At 46.4% G+C, this 21,965-nt stretch overlaps 2 protein-coding genes across 14 annotated transcripts in view; one reads left to right on the top strand and one right to left on the bottom strand.

Moving 5' to 3' along the window:
- SIGLEC10 (sialic acid binding Ig like lectin 10) overlaps positions 1-21,965 on the bottom strand; it is a 61,203-nt gene that overhangs the window by 32,204 nt on the left and 7,034 nt on the right. The window lies entirely within an intron of this gene.
- On the top strand, positions 960-20,777 carry ZNF175 (zinc finger protein 175). Of its 9 annotated transcripts, none has more exons than XM_067018838.1 (5): positions 960-1,163; positions 7,335-7,585; positions 10,660-10,786; positions 11,045-11,140; positions 14,747-16,644. In XM_067018838.1, exons 2-5 carry the CDS (start codon positions 7,436-7,438, stop codon positions 16,612-16,614), a joined length of 2,241 nt encoding a protein of 746 aa, XP_066874939.1. In that variant the 5' UTR covers positions 960-1,163; positions 7,335-7,435; the 3' UTR covers positions 16,615-16,644. The 9 variants fall into 9 exon arrangements, with proteins under 9 accessions (XP_066874939.1, XP_066874938.1, XP_066874944.1 ...); XM_067018837.1 differs by lacking the exon at positions 960-1,163 and adding an exon at positions 5,405-5,606; XM_067018843.1 differs by lacking the exon at positions 960-1,163 and adding an exon at positions 5,407-5,546 and having other exon boundaries at positions 11,045-11,132.

The raw sequence follows: 21,965 nt of genomic DNA, 5'->3' as shown, positions 1-21,965 counted from the left end.
CCTATGACTTTAGCTGTAGTTTCCAAAATGTGTTGGAAGGTATTAATCACAGGTTTGAAAGTGACATTCGGGAGCTTCCCTGGTGGCGCAGCGGTTGAGAGTCCGCCTGCCGATGCAGGGGACGCGGGTTCGTGCCCCGGTCCGGGAAGATCCCACGTGCCGCGGAGCGGCTGGGCCCGTGAGCCGTGGCCGCTGCGCCTGCGCGTCCGGAGCGTGTGCTCCGCAACGGGAGAGGCCACAGCAGTGAGAGGCCGGCGTACCGCAAAAAAAAAAAAAAAAAAAGAAAGTGACATTCGATGAGGCTTGTGAAGCCCTGAGCGCCGCCTGGCACTTGGTAAACACTGTACCCTAAATAACCCCCAATTTGGGGTTTCAAATAAACCATTCCAATAGGAAACCATCAGCAATCCGCCCAACAGCCCATCAGTGACCCTTACCATGTCCACAGGGACTCGAGGTGACCAACACGGACCTACTCAACCATTCCCAAAGGACCCCAACACTCACTGCCCAGAAAGCAATACAGTCACCCTCGCAAACCTCCATCACTGGCCCCCTAGGTCTCCCATCCACTGGTTCCCATATGCTACCCTTAGCACCCCACTTGACTGATTTCATAGACTCTCCCTCAATCGCTGTCCCCTTTGTGTGTGTTACAATGTGAGCCTCAAAGCTCACAATCCCTGAAGCTGCCCCTCCCAATCAACCACTGCCTCCTACAGCGCCCCCCCCCCCAAGCTGTGGATCACTTCCCCAAATGTCCCCCAGCCCCAGGAATAGTTCTCAGGAAGCCGGACTGCCCGCTCCTGGGACAATCTGGACCCTCCTGCTGAGAGCAGACCACAGGGGGGCAGATGTTTCCTTCTGGGTTACGGAGGAAACCATGGTCTGGCTGATGAAGAAGTATGTGCTCGTTTCTGTTTTGTTTTGAATTAATTAATTTGGCTGCGTCGGGTCTTAGTTGCGGTACGCAGGCTTCTCTCTAGTTGCGTCTCGTGGGCTTAGCTGCCCCGCGGCATGTGGGATCTTAACTTCCCTGACTAGGGATCCAACCCGCATCCCCTGCATTGGAAGGCAGATTCTTAACCACCGGACGGCCAGGGAAGGCCCCAGAATGTGTTTGTTGGAATAGATTTGCTGGGGAGTGATGGAGAATCCGTGGGGTGAGTACCAGGGGTGTTTCCAGGGTGAGTGACTGGGGAGATTTACAGTGGGTGGGTGGGGGGGGGGTCTTTGAGGAGAGTGATCTCCTCCAGGGCATTGGTGGGGAGAACGACTGGTGGGGACCGCGTAAGGTGAGCGATGGGAGAATCTTTTGACTGCGTGACAGGGAGCCTGTGGGGTGAGCGAGGAAGTTCTGAGTGTCGGGGGCAAGTTGCTCTAATTTAAGTTGGATGTATGGTTCATGGAGTTTAACCCTCTCCTTTTGCTTTTCTGTGTGTATGTATATAAGTACTTTTGTAACTGTTAAACTCCAAGTATAATTTTACTGTTGGGTTTTATATCATTGGCTCATGAGACTTGCTCATTTGAGGACAGTGAAACATGCATATGAGAAGGGACCTAAGTTTGGAATCTTACAGGAGATGAAGCTTGTCGAGTCCTTAGCACCTTCCTGGCATGTGGTAAACGGTGAATAAAATAAAAATCAGCAAGTTGCAGACTCAGGTATCAGGTACCGTGTTTAATTTCACACAATCCTGTCAGCTAAATATTATGTTCATTATTACACCCATTCTGTGGATGAGGAAACTGAGGCTGAGTGCTGTTCCATAATTTGCCTTAAGGTCCAAAGGGAAGTATAGGGAATCGGTCCAAGGTCCGCCTCATTCTAAATTGCACACAGTTTCCACTATCCCATCTGGTTCCCTACATGATCCAATTCCAGAAACACCATTTCCGTTTCCTGTTGCCTTCAGAGAGCTTAGTTTTGGGAGTGGCCATGTCTGGTGTGTCTACTCTGAGTTCTGGACATTTCACTGCCTATCCAGATTATTAGAATAGGATGCTTTTCCAGTCTTTGCCCTGAGGCATGTGATGATACACATCTGTCAACTGCTGGCAAAGAAAGAACTATAATCCCATTTCAGGGATTGAAGCTTGCCATCTGCTAAGGGCTCAACTGTGCCTTTTGAGATGTTTCAGTAAACTACTAAGGAATGTGAAGACATTATCTCAAATTCTGGCGAACTGCTGTGAGGTCATAAATTAAATTAAGCCCAAGGCTGATGTTCTCACTATGAGACAGCAAGTTTCCTGTCTGGGTATTTGTTGGCTGAGCAATTCTTCTGGGAAGAGAAGGAAAATTATTTTCTTGATGGGGCTCTCTGTTCATCCCTTGTTGTATAAGACTGAGAACTTGGCATGTGTTTACATGTATAGTTTGGTATTTAAAATCAAGTATGTGGTTTTATTATCCACATTTTGTAATTGTACATTTCTTCCAGGTGCTCAATCCATCCCTGTCCAGAGAGTTTTAAAAATACAAATTCTAGGGGCTTCCCTGGTGGCGCAGTGGTTGAGAGTCCGCCTGCCGATGCAGGGGACACGGGTTCGAGCCCTGGTCTGGGAGGATCCCACGTGCCGCGGGGCGGCTGAGCTCGTGCGCCACAACTACTGAAGCCCACGTGCCTGGAGCCCGTGCTCCGCAACAAGGAGGGGCCCCCGCAATGAGGCCCGCGCACCGCAATGAAGAGTGGCCCCCACTCGCCGCAACTGGAGAAAGCCCATGCACAGCAATGAAGACCCAACGCAGCCAAAAAGAAATAAGTAAATTTATTTTTTTTAAAGAAGAATTCTCATTGGAGTTGGAGGCAGAATCTAGTCTTAGATGAACACGGCTGAGTGCTAAGGCTATTACTAGAGGGTGGAAAAAGTTCGCCGCAGTGACAAGTCGCAGGTGTTCTTGCAGTGTTCTCGAAATATCTGTGGTTTGATCCAGTTCAAAGGTTCATGGCTCCACCTGGTGGGGACGTGCGTAAGGTCTACCCCCTTAATGGCTTCCTGGATCCATTTAAAAAACCCTTGACATAAATGACTCCATTTAATTTCACATTTCACAACATCATATATAACCTCAGAGTTGGGAATGCCAGAGTGATATGCAAAGAGTTATAAGCTTTAAAGCTTAAAGATGTAAATTCAACTATAGAAAATGAAGTTTGGATAGCAAATCCAAGCTAAATGAAATCAAAAGACAGTGACAAACCAGGAGAATATATTCATGGTTATGTTATAGACTAATGACTGTATTTCCTAATATGAAAAGAACTTGTGCAGGGGCTTCCCTGGTGGCGCAGTGGTTGAGAATCTGCCAGCCAACGCAGGGGACAGGGGTTCGAGCCCTGGTCTGGGAAGATCCCACATGCCGCAGAGCAACTAGGCCTGTGAGCCACAACTACTGAGCCTGCGCGTTTGGAGCCTGTGCTCCACAACAAGAGAGGCCGCGATAGTGAGAGGACCCCGCTCGCCGCAACTAGAGAAAGCCCTGGCACAGAAACGAAGACCCAGCACGCCAAAAATAAATACATAAATTTTAAGAAAAAGAACTTGTCCAAATCCTTAAGAAATATAGGCTAATAATGATGGAGACAGATATGAATAGTCAGTTCATTGAATGGCAGAACAGATTAGAATGGAAAATATTAATCATCATGAAACCTATTTAAAAATGCTCACCTTCATGCCTAAAAAGAGAAATTCTAGTTAAAACTATGATGCGGTACATTTTTCATTGTTAAGAATGGAAAGATCAAAATCAGTGCTATTGCAACCTGCTGTTGAGGTTGGACTTAAGCAGAGACTCTCATCACATTGCAGGAGACGGGGATGCAAATTGGCACAATTTCCTGGAGAGCCATTTGGCCATATCTATCAACACTAGTAATGCATGTGCCCTCTGAGGAATTCAAATTCATACAGACATTTTAGCAGACAGGCATACCTTGGAGATAGTTCAGGTTCAGTTCCAGACCACCACAGTAAAGCGAAATAAAGTGAGTCACACAATTTCTGTTGTTTCCCAGTGCATATATAGAAGTTGTGTTTATACTATATAATCTGGTAAGTGTGCAATAGCATTATGTCTAAAATAAAGAAAAACAACCCAATGGGGGCTTCCCTGGTGGTGCAGTGGTTGAGAATCCGCCTGCCGATGCAGGAGACACGGGTTCGTGCCCTGGTCCGGGAAGATCCCACATGCCGCGGAGCAACTAAGCCCGTGAGCCGTGGCCGCTGCGCCTGCGCGTCCGGAGCCTGTGTTCCGCAACGGGAGAGGCCACAACAGTGAGAGGCCCGCATACCGCAAAAAAAAAAAAAAAAAAAAAACCAATGTACCTACCTTAATTCAAAAATACTTTACTGCTAAAACATGCTAAGCATCACTTAAGCCTTCAGAGAGTTGTAATCTTTTTGCAATAGTAACATCCAAGCTCACTATCACAGATCACCATAAAAAATAAAATGAAGAAGTTTGAAATACTGCGAGAAATACCAAAACGTGACACAGAGACATGAAACGAGCAAATGTTGTCGGAAAAATGGTGCTGATAAACTTGCTCGTCGCAGGGCTGCCACAAACCTTCAATGTGTTTAAAAAAAAAAAAAAAAGGTGCAGTATCAGTGAAGCACAATAAAGCGAGAAGAACGCCTGTATATAAAGAGAGAATACATCCTCAAGTGCTCTCCCAAAACCACATTACCATAACCAAGGACACTTTTATGGCTCTCATCACTAAAGAAATGTCGAAGTTTTTAGGAGTTCTCTGTCAGGCTCAACGCCTCTGGGCTCCCAACACGTGTCTCCTCTCTGGGCAGAGTTGTGCGAGGGACGAAGGGGCCGGATACCTGGATTCTGAGAGTGGGGCTTTAAAATCAGTGTAAAAAGTCCAGAGAAAGGGTATTTTTCAGAAAATGCAATGCTGTTTTGTCCTATAACTTTTTTTTTTTTTTTTTTTGCGGTATGCGGGCCTCTCACTGTTGTGGCCTCTCCCGTTGCGGAGCACAGGCTCCGGACGCGCAGGCCTAGCGGCCATGGCTCACGGGCTTAGTTGCTCCGCGGCATGTGGGATCTTCCCGGACCGGGGCACGAACCCATGTCTCCTGCATTGGCAGGCGGATTCTCAACCACTGCGCCACCAGGGAAGCCCTGTCCTATAACTATTTATACACAAGTATTTAATTGGTCCTTTTCCAACGCGGGACAACTCCAAGGCTTTTTAGGAAGGTTGGTTGCCTAAAGTTTTCCCCGCCTGTACGGAATGGAAGTTCTTTGAAAATGGCGGCCTCCTTATCATAATCCTTATGGGCGCGGCCATGTCGTCCTCCTGACACAGTCCCCGAAAGAAAATGAACCGCGGAGAGACGACGTGACACGCCATGATAACTATTGGCAGGCAGTGGCTTCAGAGGTTCTAGTGAGCATGCGCACAGTTCAAACCGCCCTTCCAAGCCCTGACAGGAATCCCAAATCGCAAGCGGCCCAGAGCGGCCATTTCGCTTATGTTGTCAACCGTTTGTAACCCGTGAACCGCCTGCGGGATGCTGAGGTGATGTGGAGTATCAGCGATGCGGAACCTGTGGGGTCAATGAGGGGAGATCGGCTTGGCGTGAGTGATGTGGGCGTTTGGGGGCCGAGTGATGGGGGCCTGTGGAATGAGTGATGCCGGGTGTGAGGGGTGAGTGGCGGGGACCCGTGGGGTGAGTGATGGGGTTTAGTGGTGGAGGCTATGGGGTAAGTGGGGTTTTCTAATTTAAGCTGAATGCTTGGCTCGCTGATTTTCACTCTTTCTTTGCCTAATTTCTCTGTGTGTGTATTTTTGTCACTTGAATTCCAAGTGTACTTTAATGCAGATTTTATATTGTTGGCCTGGGAATCTTGCTCCTATGAGGACAGTGAACGTGCGTCTCAAGAGGGCCTTGGTGTGGTACCGGGAGCCATTAGGGGAAGTGATCCACAGCTTGGGGGGGCGCTGCAGGAGGCAGTGGTTGATTGCGAGCGGCAGCTTCAGGGATTGGAGGGCTTTGAGGCTCACATCGTAACACACGCAAGGGGGACGGCGACTGAGGGAGAATTTATGAAATCAGTCAAGTGGGGTGCTAAGGGTAGCATATGGGAACCAGTGGATGGGAGACCTAGGGGGCCAGTGATGGAGGTTTGCGAGGGTGACTGCATTGCTTTCTGGGCAGTGAGTGTTGGGGTCCTTTGGGAATGAATGAGTGGGTCCGTGTTGGTCACCTCGAGTCCCTGTGGACATGGTAAGGGTCAGTGATTGGCTGTTGAGCAGATCAATGATAGTTTCCTACTGGGGTGCATTATCTGGAACCCTATGTTGGCCGTTATTTGGGGGGTCCTGTGGAAATCACACTCCCTTTGGAAACATTTATTGGCAGTCAGGGCAGTAATGATTTCAGAAGCCTGGCCATGGGTGACTGGGAGGCATTTCATGACCTTCTTTGGTCTACTCATTAGGGATTTCCAGAGGTCAGTGTGGTCAACGACTATATTTTGGTTGCGGAGGGGGCGGGAGAAATGGTAAGTGATTGGGAGTCCTGGTGCATGTCTGCAGGTTTTCCAGGTGAAGGTGGAGTTCCATATATTGAATTTGAGCTTTTTGTCAGAAAATGCTGAGCTGTCTATATTCTGGATGGGCACTGAAAAGGCCAGAATGTCGGATTAGGCACCCCAGACACGGACAGCTTGAAGCCTCAGCTCTCTGAAGGCAACAGGAAATGTAAATGGAATTTCTGGAAATTGACCATACACAGGACCACATGGGATAGTGGCAATTGTGTGCAGTTTAAAGTGAGGCGGACCTGGGACTCATTCCCTGTTCTTCCCTTTGCAGACTGAGTGACCTTAAGGCAAATTACATAACAGCACTGTTTCCTCATCCACAAGATGGGTAGAATAATGATCATAATATTTAGCTGACAGGGTTGCATGAAAATTCAACAAGGTACCTGATAGGGGACTCTGCAACTTGCTGATTTTTTTTCAGTGTTTCCCATACGCCAGGCAGGTGTTGAGGGCTTGACAAGCCTCATCTCATGTAAGCTCCCTGGTGCCTATGATAAATACCTTCCTTCTCATTTTGGAAACTGCAACTAAAGTACTGTCTTCGTCTTCTCACGGTTAAAAGGTGTCAGAGCTGCAATGAAAGCTTCATAAGTTTAGCCCAAACCTCTTCATCTTTTCTCATTTTTTACCCCAGTAGCTAGACTTTTCTGAGTTTTGTCTACCCTCGTCTCGAACACAGTGACTTGCACCTAATGGCCTTCAGAAATGCACGTGGAGTGGATATTAGATGAGAACCATGTGGTCGTTGCCTTTCCAGGATTTCCGGTGTCCCTGCAGAGCCCCTGGGTCAGGCCACATCACTGAGGCCGCAGGATCTCCCTTCACAGCCCCAGCCTGTCTCTTCCCAGCAGCCTTGCGATGCCCACCCAGCTCCAAGCTCCTGGAAAGAGTGGAGCTGTCAGCAAAGGAGGCCAAGAATTGAAGCCCAGAAAGGACATGCTTGCTGACGTGAATTTACTGCAGAGGCCCCAGGTCTTGGGTCCAGAGGAACAGGATGGATCACGCGAGGTAAGCAGGAGCCCCGCGGGGACAGTTCTCCAGAACTTGAGGGCAGTTGCAGGAAGCAGCATATTGGACTCCCTGTGTCTGAGACAATCTGGGTTCTCCTGTGTAGAGCCGAGCCCCGGTGGCTGATGTTTTCTCATCCACGGGCATTGTGTGTTACAGAGGAGACTGAACTGGCTGATGAAGGCTGTGTAGTAGAAGAGGGCTGGCCCTGGGGCAAAGGAAGGAGAAAAAGTACATCCAGCCACAGGCAGTGAAATGCTGATTCCTTCCTTCTCGGCACAGGCAAAGATCCTGCATCTTCCATCCACCGCTGGGTCTTCACATAGTCTCAGCTGGTCCCCACCTGACTCCTCACCTGAGACTGGCTGGTTTCCCCTTTGTCCTCGTGGTTTATAGTCATTGGATACTAGAGCAAGAACTGGCTTTTCAGGACCATGTTGTTTTGCCTACTTTAGAAGATGAATAAAACTGCCAGAAAATAATGTTTCCAAATTGCCCACAGATATTAATATTTGATATTTTGGAATGAGAAAGCAGGGCTCTTCGGTTATACTCAAGATTTCCTGAAATAACAAGTTATTCTATTTCATGACACTTTATTTGCATGTTTTTAAAATAATAATGCCCCACTCCGAAGACCTCATTTTAACTTTGTTACCTCTTTAAATACCTTGTTTCTCCAAATACAGACACATTCTGAGGTTCTGGGGGTTAGGACTGAATGAAGCATATGAATTTCGGGTCAGGACACACAGTTCAGCCCATAGCAGTCACACTGTTGTAGAAAAATGTCTTTCATTTCGTACTAAAGTTGGCTGAATTGTTAAGAGCATTTTCAAAAGCACATTCAGTTGTGTGTTAAGATACATGATACTTATTAGATTTCCGTGGTTTTGTTTGTTTTTTGCCATACGCGGGCCTCTCACTGTTGTGGCCTCTCCCGTTGCAGAGCTCAGGCTCCGGACGCGCAGGCGCAGCGTCCACGGCTCACGGGCCCAGCCGCTCCGCGGCGTGTGGGATCTTCCCGGACCGGGGCACGAACCCGTGTCCCCTGCATCGGCAGGCGGACTCTCAACCACTGCACCACCAGGGAAGCCCACCTTGTTCCTTTTTTAACATTGAAAATATTTTGTTTGCTTGCCTTATTCTGCTTTTGCTCACTGAGATTTTTGAGCAGTTTCTCCGTTCACGTTAGAATGTTCCCCAATAACATTCACATCATCTTGGCTTTGCAGCCTTCCCCCTACTCTGGCCAATAATGTGTTGTTAGGTGTTTTTTTTTTTTTTTTGATTTTTTTTTTTAAATAACTCTGCTAATTTAATCAAAAGAGATATGTCATTGTTGCTTTAATTTGTATTTTTTTACAAGCAGGATAATTTTTTTCCCCAAAGTTTTACTGGTCAATGATTTTTCTTTTGTGATTTACTTTTCTTGTCCTTTGACAATTTATATTTTAGTTTGTCTTAGCCTCTGGACTTTCAAAGATGTATTATATACTAATAACCCATTTTTCTTTGCATATCTGTGTAAATTTCTTTGCCACTGTTTCCCTTGGAAGTAGTTTTTGGTTTTATTTGCACATGGTTTGTTTTGCTGGGCTTGTCTTTTCTTCTGAAATCCACCATCTTAGAGGCAATCAATTTTTACCTTTTTAACTAAATGTTTTGGTACTTACTTCCTAATCGTTTAATGACACCCTAATATAGCTCCGTCTCAGATTCCCAGGTTTATGTTTGGCCCTCTGTCTTATACTCCCACCTGCAGCACTTACATGCATGCTTTTCATGCTTACCTTTCCAAGAGGTGGGTTAAATTTTGATTAGCTCAGTATTCCCTGAAATCAACTTACTTCTCCTGTGTGTCTCTCTCTACATAGAACACTTCACTTCTGACACTTATGGTCACCAAATGTGCAGGGATTTTTCCCACGCCAAGCAATTCTCTGTGACACCAGCTGGGTGTCCTACAATTCAGTTCAATTCTGACACTGTCTACCTTGAGACAGTGTCAGATGCCATACGTTAAGGGCTCAGTTCTTCAAGACTCCCCCCACCCCCTTTCAAATGCCAATGGCACATCCACCTGTGCTTCTGACCTATCGGCTATAAGTCAGACGTTCTCACAACTCCCTCCTTGGGTTCAATTAATTTACTAGGGCGGCTCACACAACTCAGGAAACGAGTTTACTCACTAGATTACCAGTTTGTTTTATTTTTTTTTTTGGTACGCGGGCCTCTCACCGCTGTGGCCTCTCCCGTTGCGGAGCACAGGCTCCGGACTCGCAGGCTCAGCGGCCATGGCTCACGGGCCCAGCCGCTCCGCGGCATGTGGGATCTTCCCGGACCGGGGCACGAACCCGTGTCCTCTGCATAGGCAGGCGGACTCTCAACCACTGCGCCACCAGGGAAGCCCAGATTACCAGTTTATTATAAAGGATAATTAAAGGACACAAATCAACAGCCAGATAAAGAGATATATAGGACGAGGTCCGAACAAAGGAGCCAATTTGTCACACGGCCCAGCAGTGAGGCCAGGTAAGAATCATGGGATTAGAGATGTGTGCAGTGTAGCCAATATTCAATTAATAAGTCACTCAGTTTATTGCACACAATTAGCACACAACACAGGTTAGTCAAAGTGGGGAGAAAAGGGGTGGGGAGTAAAGAGTCACTTGGCCCAGTGCTCTCATTATAAGGAGTCTGTCAGTAGGATATAATGGTTACACCCCAGGGGATCTTGTCTTGCTCAGGTGCTCCTTCTGTCCCAGTAAAGTCGTTCCTTTTCTACCCTTAGTTTATCACTCTGAGACGCTCCCAGCCCTATACCAGACATTTCACAACAACGAATGCAGAAGTTCACATTGGCCACTGTGACTCCATTTTGCACTACTTAACATAGCTTAAATCCTATGAATTTCACACAGAGGAGAAGGAATCATAACATAAAAGAACTCACGTCCCTGGGAAGTCATATATATCATGGCGAAAAAAATCATTAAAAACACACCCTTGTATGTCAGTGCCCATTCACCAATGATGACTAATTCTCATTGAGCTGGGGTATGTTGTTACAGGGCTCCGTGTCATTTGAGGACGTGACCATAGACTTCAGCAGGGAGGAATGGCAGCAACTGGACCCTGCCCAGAGACGCCTGTACCAGGATGTGATGCTGGAGATCTACAGCCACCTCTTCTCCGTGGGTGAGCACATCTGACCTGGGACTCTTGGACGGGCCTCCTTGAGATGTCCTTCCTTCTTGTGGCATGCAGTGGGACATCTGAAGAATGTAATCAGTTTGCCCTTGGCTTATCCCAAACTGTTCATTCCTTTTGGGCATCTTTGAGTGTTACTTTGTTCCTAGTGAAAGGTGTTGACTTTTCTGATGTGCCACTAAAGCTTCACTGAATGGCCTCAAGCCCAAGACCACATCCGGATGCAATATCCTCTCTTATTCACAGGGTATCACATTCCCAACCCAGAGATCATTTTCAGGATGGAGAAAGGAAAGGAGCAATGGATGGCGGAGGCTGAACTCCCACGTCAGAGGTATCATGGTGAGTGACTGTCAAGTCGTGAAGATCTGAGGTGCCGTTATTCAACCTACCACACTTATCCATTCCCCCAGTGGTGGACACAGGTTACCTCCTACTCCTAGTTTCTAAGGCTAATGCCGCCAAACATTTTGTGAATGTCCCATAGGAGCCAACATAAGAATTTCTGAGGTGAATAGTCAGGAGTGGGATTGCCTGATCACTGGATATGCCTACACTGAATTTAGCTAAGTAAACCACGTGGCTCTTCAGGTGGGCTTCACCATCCACTCTTGTGGGAATGCACAGGGATTTGCATTTGTACATCTTGCTTGCCAGCATTTAATATTTATCAAATTTCTCATTTATGGCCTATGTTATGATAGAGTTGTTTCATGTTTTAATTTCATTCTTCTAATAACAGGGCATGTCATCATTATGTTACCTGACTGGATTTTCCATCTGTATATTGCTTTTGTCATCTTGTTTTATCCCTTTGTGGAGTTTTATGAAAGCCTTTTTTTGTCCTTTTTATTTGCCCCCTGACTTCATCAATTATTTTCCTGTGCTGGATCTTTCTTCTTTACCCCTAATTGCTGTGCCTCCAGCTTGGGCCTCTGTACTTCCCTCTGGTCATCCCTTCATAGAGGAATTACTTTAAATTCCTTAAATTTAAAGGAATTACTTGAAATTCCTTAAATCTCTTTAAAGGGCCCTTTTATTCTCAACACTTAGGCCTAAAAATTTTTTTCTGATGATCCCTTTATCAACCCCTCCAGGCCCCATGCCTAAACTGTGTTCTCTTATGGACAGTTCCCATGGGATGACTCACTTCCTTATTTGGGGGAGCTCAGAAATTGGAATCATCACACAAATCAGAAATTCTTCTCACCTTATACATTTTGTCAGATTCTTCTGTTTCTTGGCTCTTCCATCTCTTCCATCTGAAATTCTTTTAGAATTTCAGAAATTCTACCACTTTTTCTTTTTCTTTTGGCCACGTCACTCTGCTTGTGGGATCTTAGGTTCCTGACCAGGGATCAAACCCACGCCCTCGGCAGTGAAAGTGCGGAGTCCTAACCACTGGACCGCCAGGGAATTTCCCCCATTTTTTCTTTTTTTTTAAGGTATTTTAAAAAATTTATTTATTTTATTTATTTATTTTTGGCTGCAGTGGGTCTTTGTTGCTGTGTGGGCTCTCTCTAGTTGCCGTGAGCAAGGGCTACTCTTCGTTGCGGTGTATGGGCTTCTTATTGCAGTGGCTTCTTCTTGTTGCAGAGCACAGGTTCTAGGCACCCGAGCTTCAGGAATTGTGGCTTGCGGGCTCTGGAGTGCAGGCTCAGTAGTTGTGGCGCACGGGCTTACTTGTTCCGCGGCATGTGGGATCTTCCTGGACCAGGGCTCGAACCCATGTCCCTGCACTGGCAGGCAGATTCTTAACCACTGCGCCACCAGGGAAGCCCCATTTTTTCTTTCTGAAAGTACAATTTAATTGACCCTTTTCATTAATTCCATGGGTATCATCATAAACCAGCTCCCTATTTTCTCATGCTTGGGTTATTTTGTTCCTAATGGGATTTGTGGATTCCCGGTCATCATGAGTTCGGTCAATATGCCACTGACAGATTTTATTACCCCAAAGTAATAAAAAGAAATACACACACACACACACACACATACACACTAAAAGTGATTATAAAGAGATTCTCATTTTTTAAAAATAGTGATAGATGACTGAGGTTTGGGGACAGGTCAAGGGTCTGGGATACAGTTTATCCAAGTGATGGAAAGAGAAAAGAAACAAGATGTGATGGTCTTATCATACTCAATATTTATATCTCTGGTAGGATAAAGTAATAGTAAAATTTAGCCTTTTTTTCCCCCAAAGAATCTGTTTTATGTTCTCACTAGCGAATAGAATGGTCAGTGACTCCCATTCTTACGAAAAAATGGCATATTAAGTAGCATAAAGCTGAGAGTTATAATAAAGAGAGCAAGGACCAGTATAATAATTTCCAGAATAATTTCCCTCCTATAAAACACTTCTAAAAGGCAGGTCAGCAGGAAGCCTTATGTTTTGTATTCATTCGGGTGTTGAAGTTTTTCTCTTGTCATTGCAGTACCATCTTTTATGATGTTGTCGCTCTGTGGGACTGAATGCACTGCACCCAAAGCCAGGTTCTACTAGGCAGAAAAGGGGTGGAGGGTATTGAAAAGCTCTGATTTATCACCCTGGCCAGAAGTGGTGCATAATGTTGTATGCACATTGCATCAGCAAAAAGTGTCTGTCACATCTCATTGCAAAGGAAATTGTGAGCTATTACATGGCTTGGCTGCCCTGTACCTGGTCACAGTTAACCTCTGTGGAAGAAGGGTGAAACAGATTCTAGGGGACAACTTGCTTGTCCAGTCTTCCAGTGTACCCTTCTTAGGATATGCATATTCCTAAGTTCAAGAAAACAAACTTCAGTTTCATGGAGAGTTGCAAGTTTGGGTATAGGTATTCTTTCAGTGCTTGGCTATGTCAGAATTGATACTTTAATAGTATTTCAGAGGAATATCTAGGGCTGATGGATTTTGTATTATTTCTCATTAGTGGGAGGAAGCTGGAAGATTAGTTACAATTTAGATCTGAAAGCTAATGAAGACCTATACAGATGGTCCCTGACTTATGATGGTTTGACTTATGAATTTCTCAACAATGTTGCAAAAGCCACACATGTTCAGTAGAAACCATACTTTGAATTGTGAATTTTGATCTTTTCCCAGGGTAGTGATATGCAGTACCTTACTCTTGTGATGCTGGGCAGCAGCTCCCAGTCAGCCATGTGATCACGAGGGGAAACCACCAGTACACTTACAACCTTTCTGTACCCAGATAACCACTCTGTTTTTCACTTTCAGTATAGTATTCAAGAAATTGCATGAGATTCAACGCTTTACTATAAAACAGGCCTTGTGTTAGATGGTAGGCTAACGTAAGTGTTCTGAGCACATTTAAAATAGGCTGGGCTAAGCTACAACATTCAGTAGGTATATTCAATGCATTTTCAACTTATGATATTTTCAACTTCTGATGGGTTTATCAGGACACAACCCCAGTGTAAGTTGAAGAGGCTCTGTACTCTGAGCCCCCTCCTTCAACCTTTGGCTATCCACAGATGCTGCCCTATGACACACTTGCCTCTTTTATCCTGTAGTCATCCCACTAGGCCTGGGTATCAAGACCACCTACATGAGTGGAGCCAGTTTGCCCTTGTTCAAATCTAACTTTCCCCAAGGCTGAGCAAAGTGATTTTGGCTAATTACTTAACCATTGTGTGTTTCCTTTTCTTCATGTGGAAAACCAGGATAATAAGTAGTTAGCGCCTGGGGTTGTTGTGAGGATTGAATGAGCTTATGTGTACATCATATAGAACATTGCCTGGTGAATTCTAAGGGCTACACAGATAAGTGCATGACATATAATAAGGGCTGTGCAACTGTTTTCTCTCATGATCACCATCAGCACCACCACTGGTATATGACTCAGCAATTTCCCTGTGCGCAATCTCAATCAGCTCCATGTGACTTTTCCTCTATCCTTTGCTAACTGTTCACTGTATCTATTTCATCTTTTTCTCCTTCTAGAAGGGGAGTTTGGGCTTGAAACCCCACAATGGGAAGTTTCTGAAACAGCTTCATTTCACAATGAGATGCTGGGTGAACTCACAAGAGATGGCTCATGGTGTTCCATTTTAGAAAAGCTGTGGGAAGAAGCTGACCAAACAAAGAGAGATCAGAAAAATCAAAGTAAACCTTCACATCAGGGGGCTTTCCTCAACAAGAAAAAATTGAACACAGAGAGGGACTGTGACTATAAGGATCCTGGAAAAATCATCCATGCGAGGCCCCACCTTGTTCCTTCACAAAAGAGACCTCATAAACACTGCTCTTTTGCAAAAAGGTTGAAACCTAACCTAGAAGTAAACCATCAAAATCAAAGCAACACCACAGAACACCTTGATGAGATGGTTGAATCTGGTCAGCTATTTACCCATAGCTCTTCCAGTGCCAGCTGCAAAAATACTCATACAGGAGAGAACTTCTGTGAAGGTAATTCATGTACAAAAGTCTTCGGCCATAAACAGTCATTCACACAACATCAAGTTCACACTCAGGAAAAACCAGATAAGTGCACTGAATGTGGGAGGGACTTTACCCAGAAGTCACACCTCCTTGAACAACAGAGATTCCATAGTGTAGAAAACCTCCAGGAATGTGGTAAATGTGGGAGAGCCTTCACCCCACAACCAAAACTCAGTGTATATGTGACAGATCATACAGGTAACATACCATATATATGTAAGGAATGTGGAAAAGTCTTTGTTCAGAGGCCAGAACTGGTTACACACCAGAAAGCTCACACTAGAAAGAAGCCCCATAAATGCCATGAATGTGGAAAAGCCTTTTTCCAGATGTTATCTCTCTTCAGACATCAGAGAACTCATACTAGAGAAAAACTCTATGAATGCAGTGAATGTGGGAAGGGCTTCTCCCAGAATTCAACCCTCAGTATACATCAGAAAATTCATACTGGTGAGCGACAGTACGTATGCAGCGAATGTGGGAAGGCCTTCACCCAGAAGTCAACACTCAGCTTGCACCAGAGGATCCATTCAGGGGAGAAGTCTTACGTGTGTATTGAATGTGGCCAGGCCTTTATCCAGAAGGCACACCTGATTGTTCATCAGAGAAGTCACACAGGAGAGAAACCTTATCAGTGCCACAACTGTGGGAAATCCTTCATTTCCAAGTCACAACTTGATATACATCATCGAATCCATACTGGGGAGAAACCTTATGAATGTAGTGACTGTGGGAAAACCTTCACCCAAAAGTCGCACCTCAACATACACCAGAAAATTCACACTGGAGAAAGACACCACGTGTGCAGTGAATGTGGGAAGGCCTTCAACCAGAAGTCAATACTCAGCATGCATCAGCGAATTCACACTGGAGAGAAGCCTTACAAATGCAGTGACTGTGGGAAAGCCTTTACTTCCAAGTCACAATTCAGAGAGCATCAGCGGATCCACACTGGAGAGAAACCCTATGTATGCACTGCATGTGGGAAGGCTTTCAATGGTAGGTCAAATTTCCATAAACATCAGATGACTCACAGTAGAGAGAGAACTTTTGCCTGTTACAAGTGTGGACACACCTTCACCCAGAAATCAGAGCTGATTACACATCAGAGAACTCATATCGGAGAGAAACCTTACGAATGCTGTGACTGTGGGAAGTCCTTCAGTAGGAAACCACAACTCAAAGTGCATCAACGAATCCACACGGGAGAGAGACCTTACGTGTGTTCCAAGTGTGGGAAGAGCTTCAACAACAGATCAAATTTTAATAAACACCAAACAACTCACACCAGAGACAAGTCTTACAAAAGCAGTTATTCTGTGCAAGGCTTTACTCAGAAGTCAATTCCTAATATGCATATACGTAAATGAAATAAACTCTGAATTTCTTGAAGAAAAAAATCTTATGAGTCAGATTTAATCACATATTATAGAATTCATGCTTCAGAAAAACTCTAGGGATGCACTGCATGTCACCAAGTTACACATTTTATGTGAAGGAAATTACTCAGGAAAGATCTTTTAAGAATGAGTGGAAATGTCCATATTTGTACTAGCCTCATTAAATGTTATAAAATTCACTTGGGGAAGAAACCCTGACTAACGCATTGAGAAGTTTCTGTAGAATATGGTATAAGACAGAATCTTTAGGTCAGCATTTTTATGTATATACACACATACACATACCCTCAATTCTGTAGTGTTTGCTATAGAATTCACTGTGGAACAGGAGGTGTCAATAGATTATATATTTTTTAAAAGAACCTAATATATGGGGGCTTCCCTGGTGGCGCAGTGGTTGAGAGTCCGCCTGCCGATGAAGGGAACACGGGTTCGTGCCCCGGTCCGGGAAGATCCCACGTGCCACAGAGCGGCTGGGCCCGTGAGCCGTGGACGCTGAGCCTGTGCGTCTGGGGAGCCTATGCTCCGCAACAGGAGAGGCCACAACAGTGAGAGGCCCGCGTACCGCAAAAAAAAAAAAAAAAAAAAAAAAAAGAACCTAATATATACACAAATGAATGTACATTTTTTGGGAAATGCATAAATATGATTCTAGTCTTCACAGTGTCGTTTTTCTTTTCGTTCATGATTAGTTCACCTCTACCCTCCTCTTTCCACCTCCACCATCTATGGTGAACCTTTTACTCTATGGACTCTTTCATATTTTTATACACGCTCCTAATCATTTATGCCAAGAGTCAGCAAACTGGCCATCAACCAAATCTGGTTGGCCACATTTACTCTCTGGCCCTTACAGAAGAAGTCTGCCAACACTTGTTATCCACACACACTCATTACTATGCTCATAAGCATACACCTATATAGGTACTCTTCCCTTTGTTTTATAAATATCAGACCATATCATATACACATGTGCACTTGTTCTTTTCACACTACAATACAACTGTTCAGTGACTACATTAGTATTTCTATCAGTATGGGGACATGCCGTAAATTTATTCAACCATCCTCACATTTTTTATTATTCATTCTTTCCCCCACCTTTTTTGCTACAAGAAAGCAGCAGAATAGCATAATCTGTAAATGGACAGGCCCAGGAGTCAGGTTTCCGTACTTGCTTCTACATCAATCAGGCAAGATATTTAACTCATCTGTCCTGGTTTTCAAAAGCAAGATGACAGTAGTGCTACCCCACGAGTCCTCGTGAGAAATAAATAAGTGAATAAGCCTTAACTTTAACTACATGGAGAGAAACAGACCTTGATGAATTTGAGTAGGGCCCTGTGTGACCTAATGAATGGAAATGAAAGGATGGGGGTTAGGGATGGCAGAGAGGAGAAGTAAAATAAAGCCTCCTTTAGTATGAAACCAGGGGTGGTGGGTGGGAAGGCTGCCCTGCAGCCCCGGTCTCAGTGATTCTGTTCCAGCCTCCAGATACCCCTCAGCCTGCCACTGGGGCTCCTGCGGCTGAGAGGCTGATATCCACAGTGAGGCTGGTGTAGAGGAGCTGCAGCTCCTTGGAGAGCAGCCTGTATCCCAGCAAGTTCATGCCATTGTGCCGCCACCTGTGACGGATCTGGGCCAGAAGGCCAGGACTAGGAGGAGGGGCAGGAGGGGCAGCCATGTGAGCCAAGGGCTCGGGAACAGGCCCAGGACTGGCTACCCCCGCCCTCAACCCTGACTCACCTCTGGGGGCTCTGCTTTTGGCTGCAGTCCTGCCCCTCCAGCATATGGTAGCAGCCAAAGAGCAGATGGGGCCGTGGGAGGGGCATCCCACTGAGTTTCAGCCTTACAGGGGAGAGGGCAGGGAGGCCAGATGCCTGTCTCCTCTGATAGAGTCCCCATGCCACACCCGGCCCCTCAGGCCAGAGTGGCTTGCGTCTCCCGCAATCCAACATAGCTCGTGTCCCCTCTCAGTCTAGGGCAGCCTGTGTCCGCCACACCATGGAGGGACCTGCTGCCCCCTGTGCTAGGCTCCCTAGAGCAGGGCCCCCTACCTCGAAGTGATGTCATCATCCTCCCAATTCCAGCCCCAGTATGTGTTGGGGAAGCCATTGATCCTGACGTAGTGAATGGGGCACAGGGCAAACGCCCCTCCAAGGTAGCCCCGGTAGGGCAACCTGCAGAGGCAGGGAGAGTTGGAAGCACAGGGAATTTCAGGGGACGATCCCTGGCCCTTTCCTGGCCAGGATCACAAGGTTGACTTCTGGGTTAGCCCTTCTCCACTCACCCCCATGGGAACCTCTCCACTGACCCCTAGGATGTCTCCATGCCTGATTCTGGGGCAGCCCTTCCCCTGACCCTTGAGATGGCCCCTCACGTGACCCGGGGAGATCCCCTCCCAGAATCATCTCACAGGCTATTCTTGTGACCCCATTAAGGGCCCCTCCTTTTATAAGGTCTCCTCTGACCTCTGGTACAACCTCTCTACCTACTACTTTATTAAGTGCATCCTGATTCCCCCACTGATAGCCAATCCCACTCCCATTTGACACCCACACCCAGGAGGAAGGTTCTTCACCGTCTACAAGGCCTCTCCCCAGGCCGCATCATCCTCTGCACCATCAGCAGCAGGGATCAGGGCCTGGACTACACAGATAGGCGGGGCAAGGCCCAAGGAATTTGGGGCCTGGCCCAGAGTCTCCCACAGGAGGTCCCCTCCCTCCACCTACTTGTACTTGAACCTGTCAATGGCCACAGACATGTGGGCAGGAAAGATGTCACAGATGTAGAGGTTGCGGTCGTCCTCGGGGAGCAGGTTCACATCGTAGAAGACGACACAGCCCCAGTCCTCCTCCTGCATGGCCTCCCAGAACCCCATGTTGTGAAGCTTGCCCCGGCTGAAGGCGGTGTTGTTCACCTGGGGTGGACGGAGATGCTCGGCGCTGCCCTCACCGCAGGCAGTGGTGTCCCTGCTACCTGCCAGGCCTGTCCTCTCTCACCTTGTCAAGTGCCATTCTCCTGCCTGGAACCCCTTCTTATTCCCACTGTGGAGATGGAAAACCCACGCTTGTCCAGGAAGGTGCAGTTCAAAGGTGACCTCCTCTGAGAAACTTTTCTTGGATCCCCACCCCCATCCTGGTCAGAGTCAGTATCTTTAGCCTCTCAGCTCTCCCTCCTTGGCCATCTTCAAGGTTCTCAAGGATCCTCACCTTCCAGAGGCCATCGGAGGGAGGCAGAGGTCAGGAGTGATTGGGGACCACCTGTGTCTCTGTTTCTACTCCTACTAAAGATTAGGTCTGATGCCCAGGATAGGGTTTGCCTCTCCTCCTCCTCTTCTTCCTTCATCATCATCATCTTCTTCGTCACCATCCTAACCACAACCATCATCACTTAGGATCACCATGATGTTCACCATCAGCATCACCACCGTCACTATCACTGTCTTCACCATCTTCAACATCACCAACAGTCACCCAACCTCCCCACCTCCGTCACTATTACCAGCATTACCATGACCGTCACCACTTTGACCATCACCACCATCACCACCACCATCATCACTGTCAGCAGCAGCAGCAGCATCTTAACGATCGCCATCATTACCACCATCACCAACACCACCACCACCATCATAATCACCACCAGCATTATTGCTATCACTTATTGAGCACCTACTATGCGCCAGGCATCGGCTTCACTGCTTTATACTCATTAACTCAATGAATCTTTGTCTCATGAATGAGAAAACAGTGGCACAGAGCATAAACGCCGCAAGTTTATACATAGTTATACTAAGTAACAGTCTGCTGAATGAATGGATGGATCGATGGATCGATGGATGGAGAGATGGATGATCGGTTCCAACCTCAGATCACACGGCTAATGATGGACAAGGCCAAGACTCAAACAGGCATCTGACAGACCCCAAACCCAGTGCTTTAATTTACCCCTTAGGTTAACTGCCCAATCTGACCAGCCCTGGTCTCAGAGAGACCCAGATTCACTGGGATTGAGCCCTTCCCTTAGACAGCTATTCACGCTGATCCCAGACTCAGCCAGTCTAGACCAAACCTATAGCCTCTGGTTCTGGTTTCCCCCAACGCAAGTTCTTCTTGACTCACCAATCCTGCCCCCTGGATACTCTCTGGCCCAGATGCTCTCAGCTCAGAGACTAACAACTCCAGCCCTGACTCTCCAAGGCCAGGCTCAGACCCCTCTGCCCTCTTGCCCCTGCCCCTCCTCAGACATCTGTACACAGTCCTTGCGTGCCTGGAAAAAACCTATATGCTCACGTCATTCGGTTCCATTTCTGTCCATGACTTCGAGCTGGTTAGCGGTCTTGTTCAAATTTTCCATAGCTTTACTGTTTGTCGTCTACTTGATTAATTACTGAGAGACGTAATAAAATGTCACAGTGCTTCCGGAATGCGTCAATTTCTTCCTGTCGTCCGGTTTAGTTTAGTTTTATTTCCTCTGGGACTGTGCTGTCAGGTGCCTCCCAGTTTAGAACTGTATCATCATCCTGGTTGTTCCTTTTTCATCCGTGATGACATTTCATTACTGATAGTGCTTTCTGACTCAAAATCTGTTTTGGTTGGTGGTTAATGTGGCTAAAAGATTTCTCTGAGTTCTTTGCCTGGTGTATCTTTTCCCACCCTTTTACTTCCACTTTCTGAGCCTATTCATTACATGCGGATCTCGTGTACATAACATATAACATCTTTTTTTCTTCTTAATTCTCTTGGTGCTAAAGAAAATTCTGCTTGTTCCTATTTTTTCTACAGCAAAACATATTTAAAAAATATTTCTTAACGATTTCCCTCAACCTAAACCAACGTTAAGGTAAGCTTTTAGGTTTTATTGACTATACATTCCACAGTGGGAGTCCTGACATGAATCAAACACTTCCCTGGTGCTGGTCCATTTCATCCTCAAAGCCACCCTTTGATTTCATAGAAAAGGATACTGAGGCTCAAAGTCACTCAGGTGTGGGAAAAGAGCATGAATTTGAGTCTGGGCTCACGTGTGTGACTCCAAGGAGTCCCTGCTTAGCTGAGGGTGTGTCTTAGGGGGACAAGGGTGGTAGAGTTCATGGAAGGCTTCCCCAAAGCGGTAATATCTGGTTAGGTCCCGAAGGCTGAGTAGACATTCAAGCCCCATTCAAAGTGGGCGAAGGGTATTCTGGGCAGAGAGATGGAGGCAACAGAGAGCTTGGTGTGTTTAAGTAGTGACAATAATGGTAGCTAACACCTGCGGAGTGCTTACTGTGGCCCAAACACCGTTCTAAGCACTCAACATGTACCTCTTTCCAACCTCAG

This window comes from Kogia breviceps, chromosome 18 (genome assembly GCF_026419965.1).
Source record: "Kogia breviceps isolate mKogBre1 chromosome 18, mKogBre1 haplotype 1, whole genome shotgun sequence".
Classification (NCBI taxonomy): Eukaryota; Metazoa; Chordata; class Mammalia; order Artiodactyla; family Physeteridae; genus Kogia; species Kogia breviceps.
This window is presented reverse-complemented; position numbering and strand designations above follow the sequence as displayed.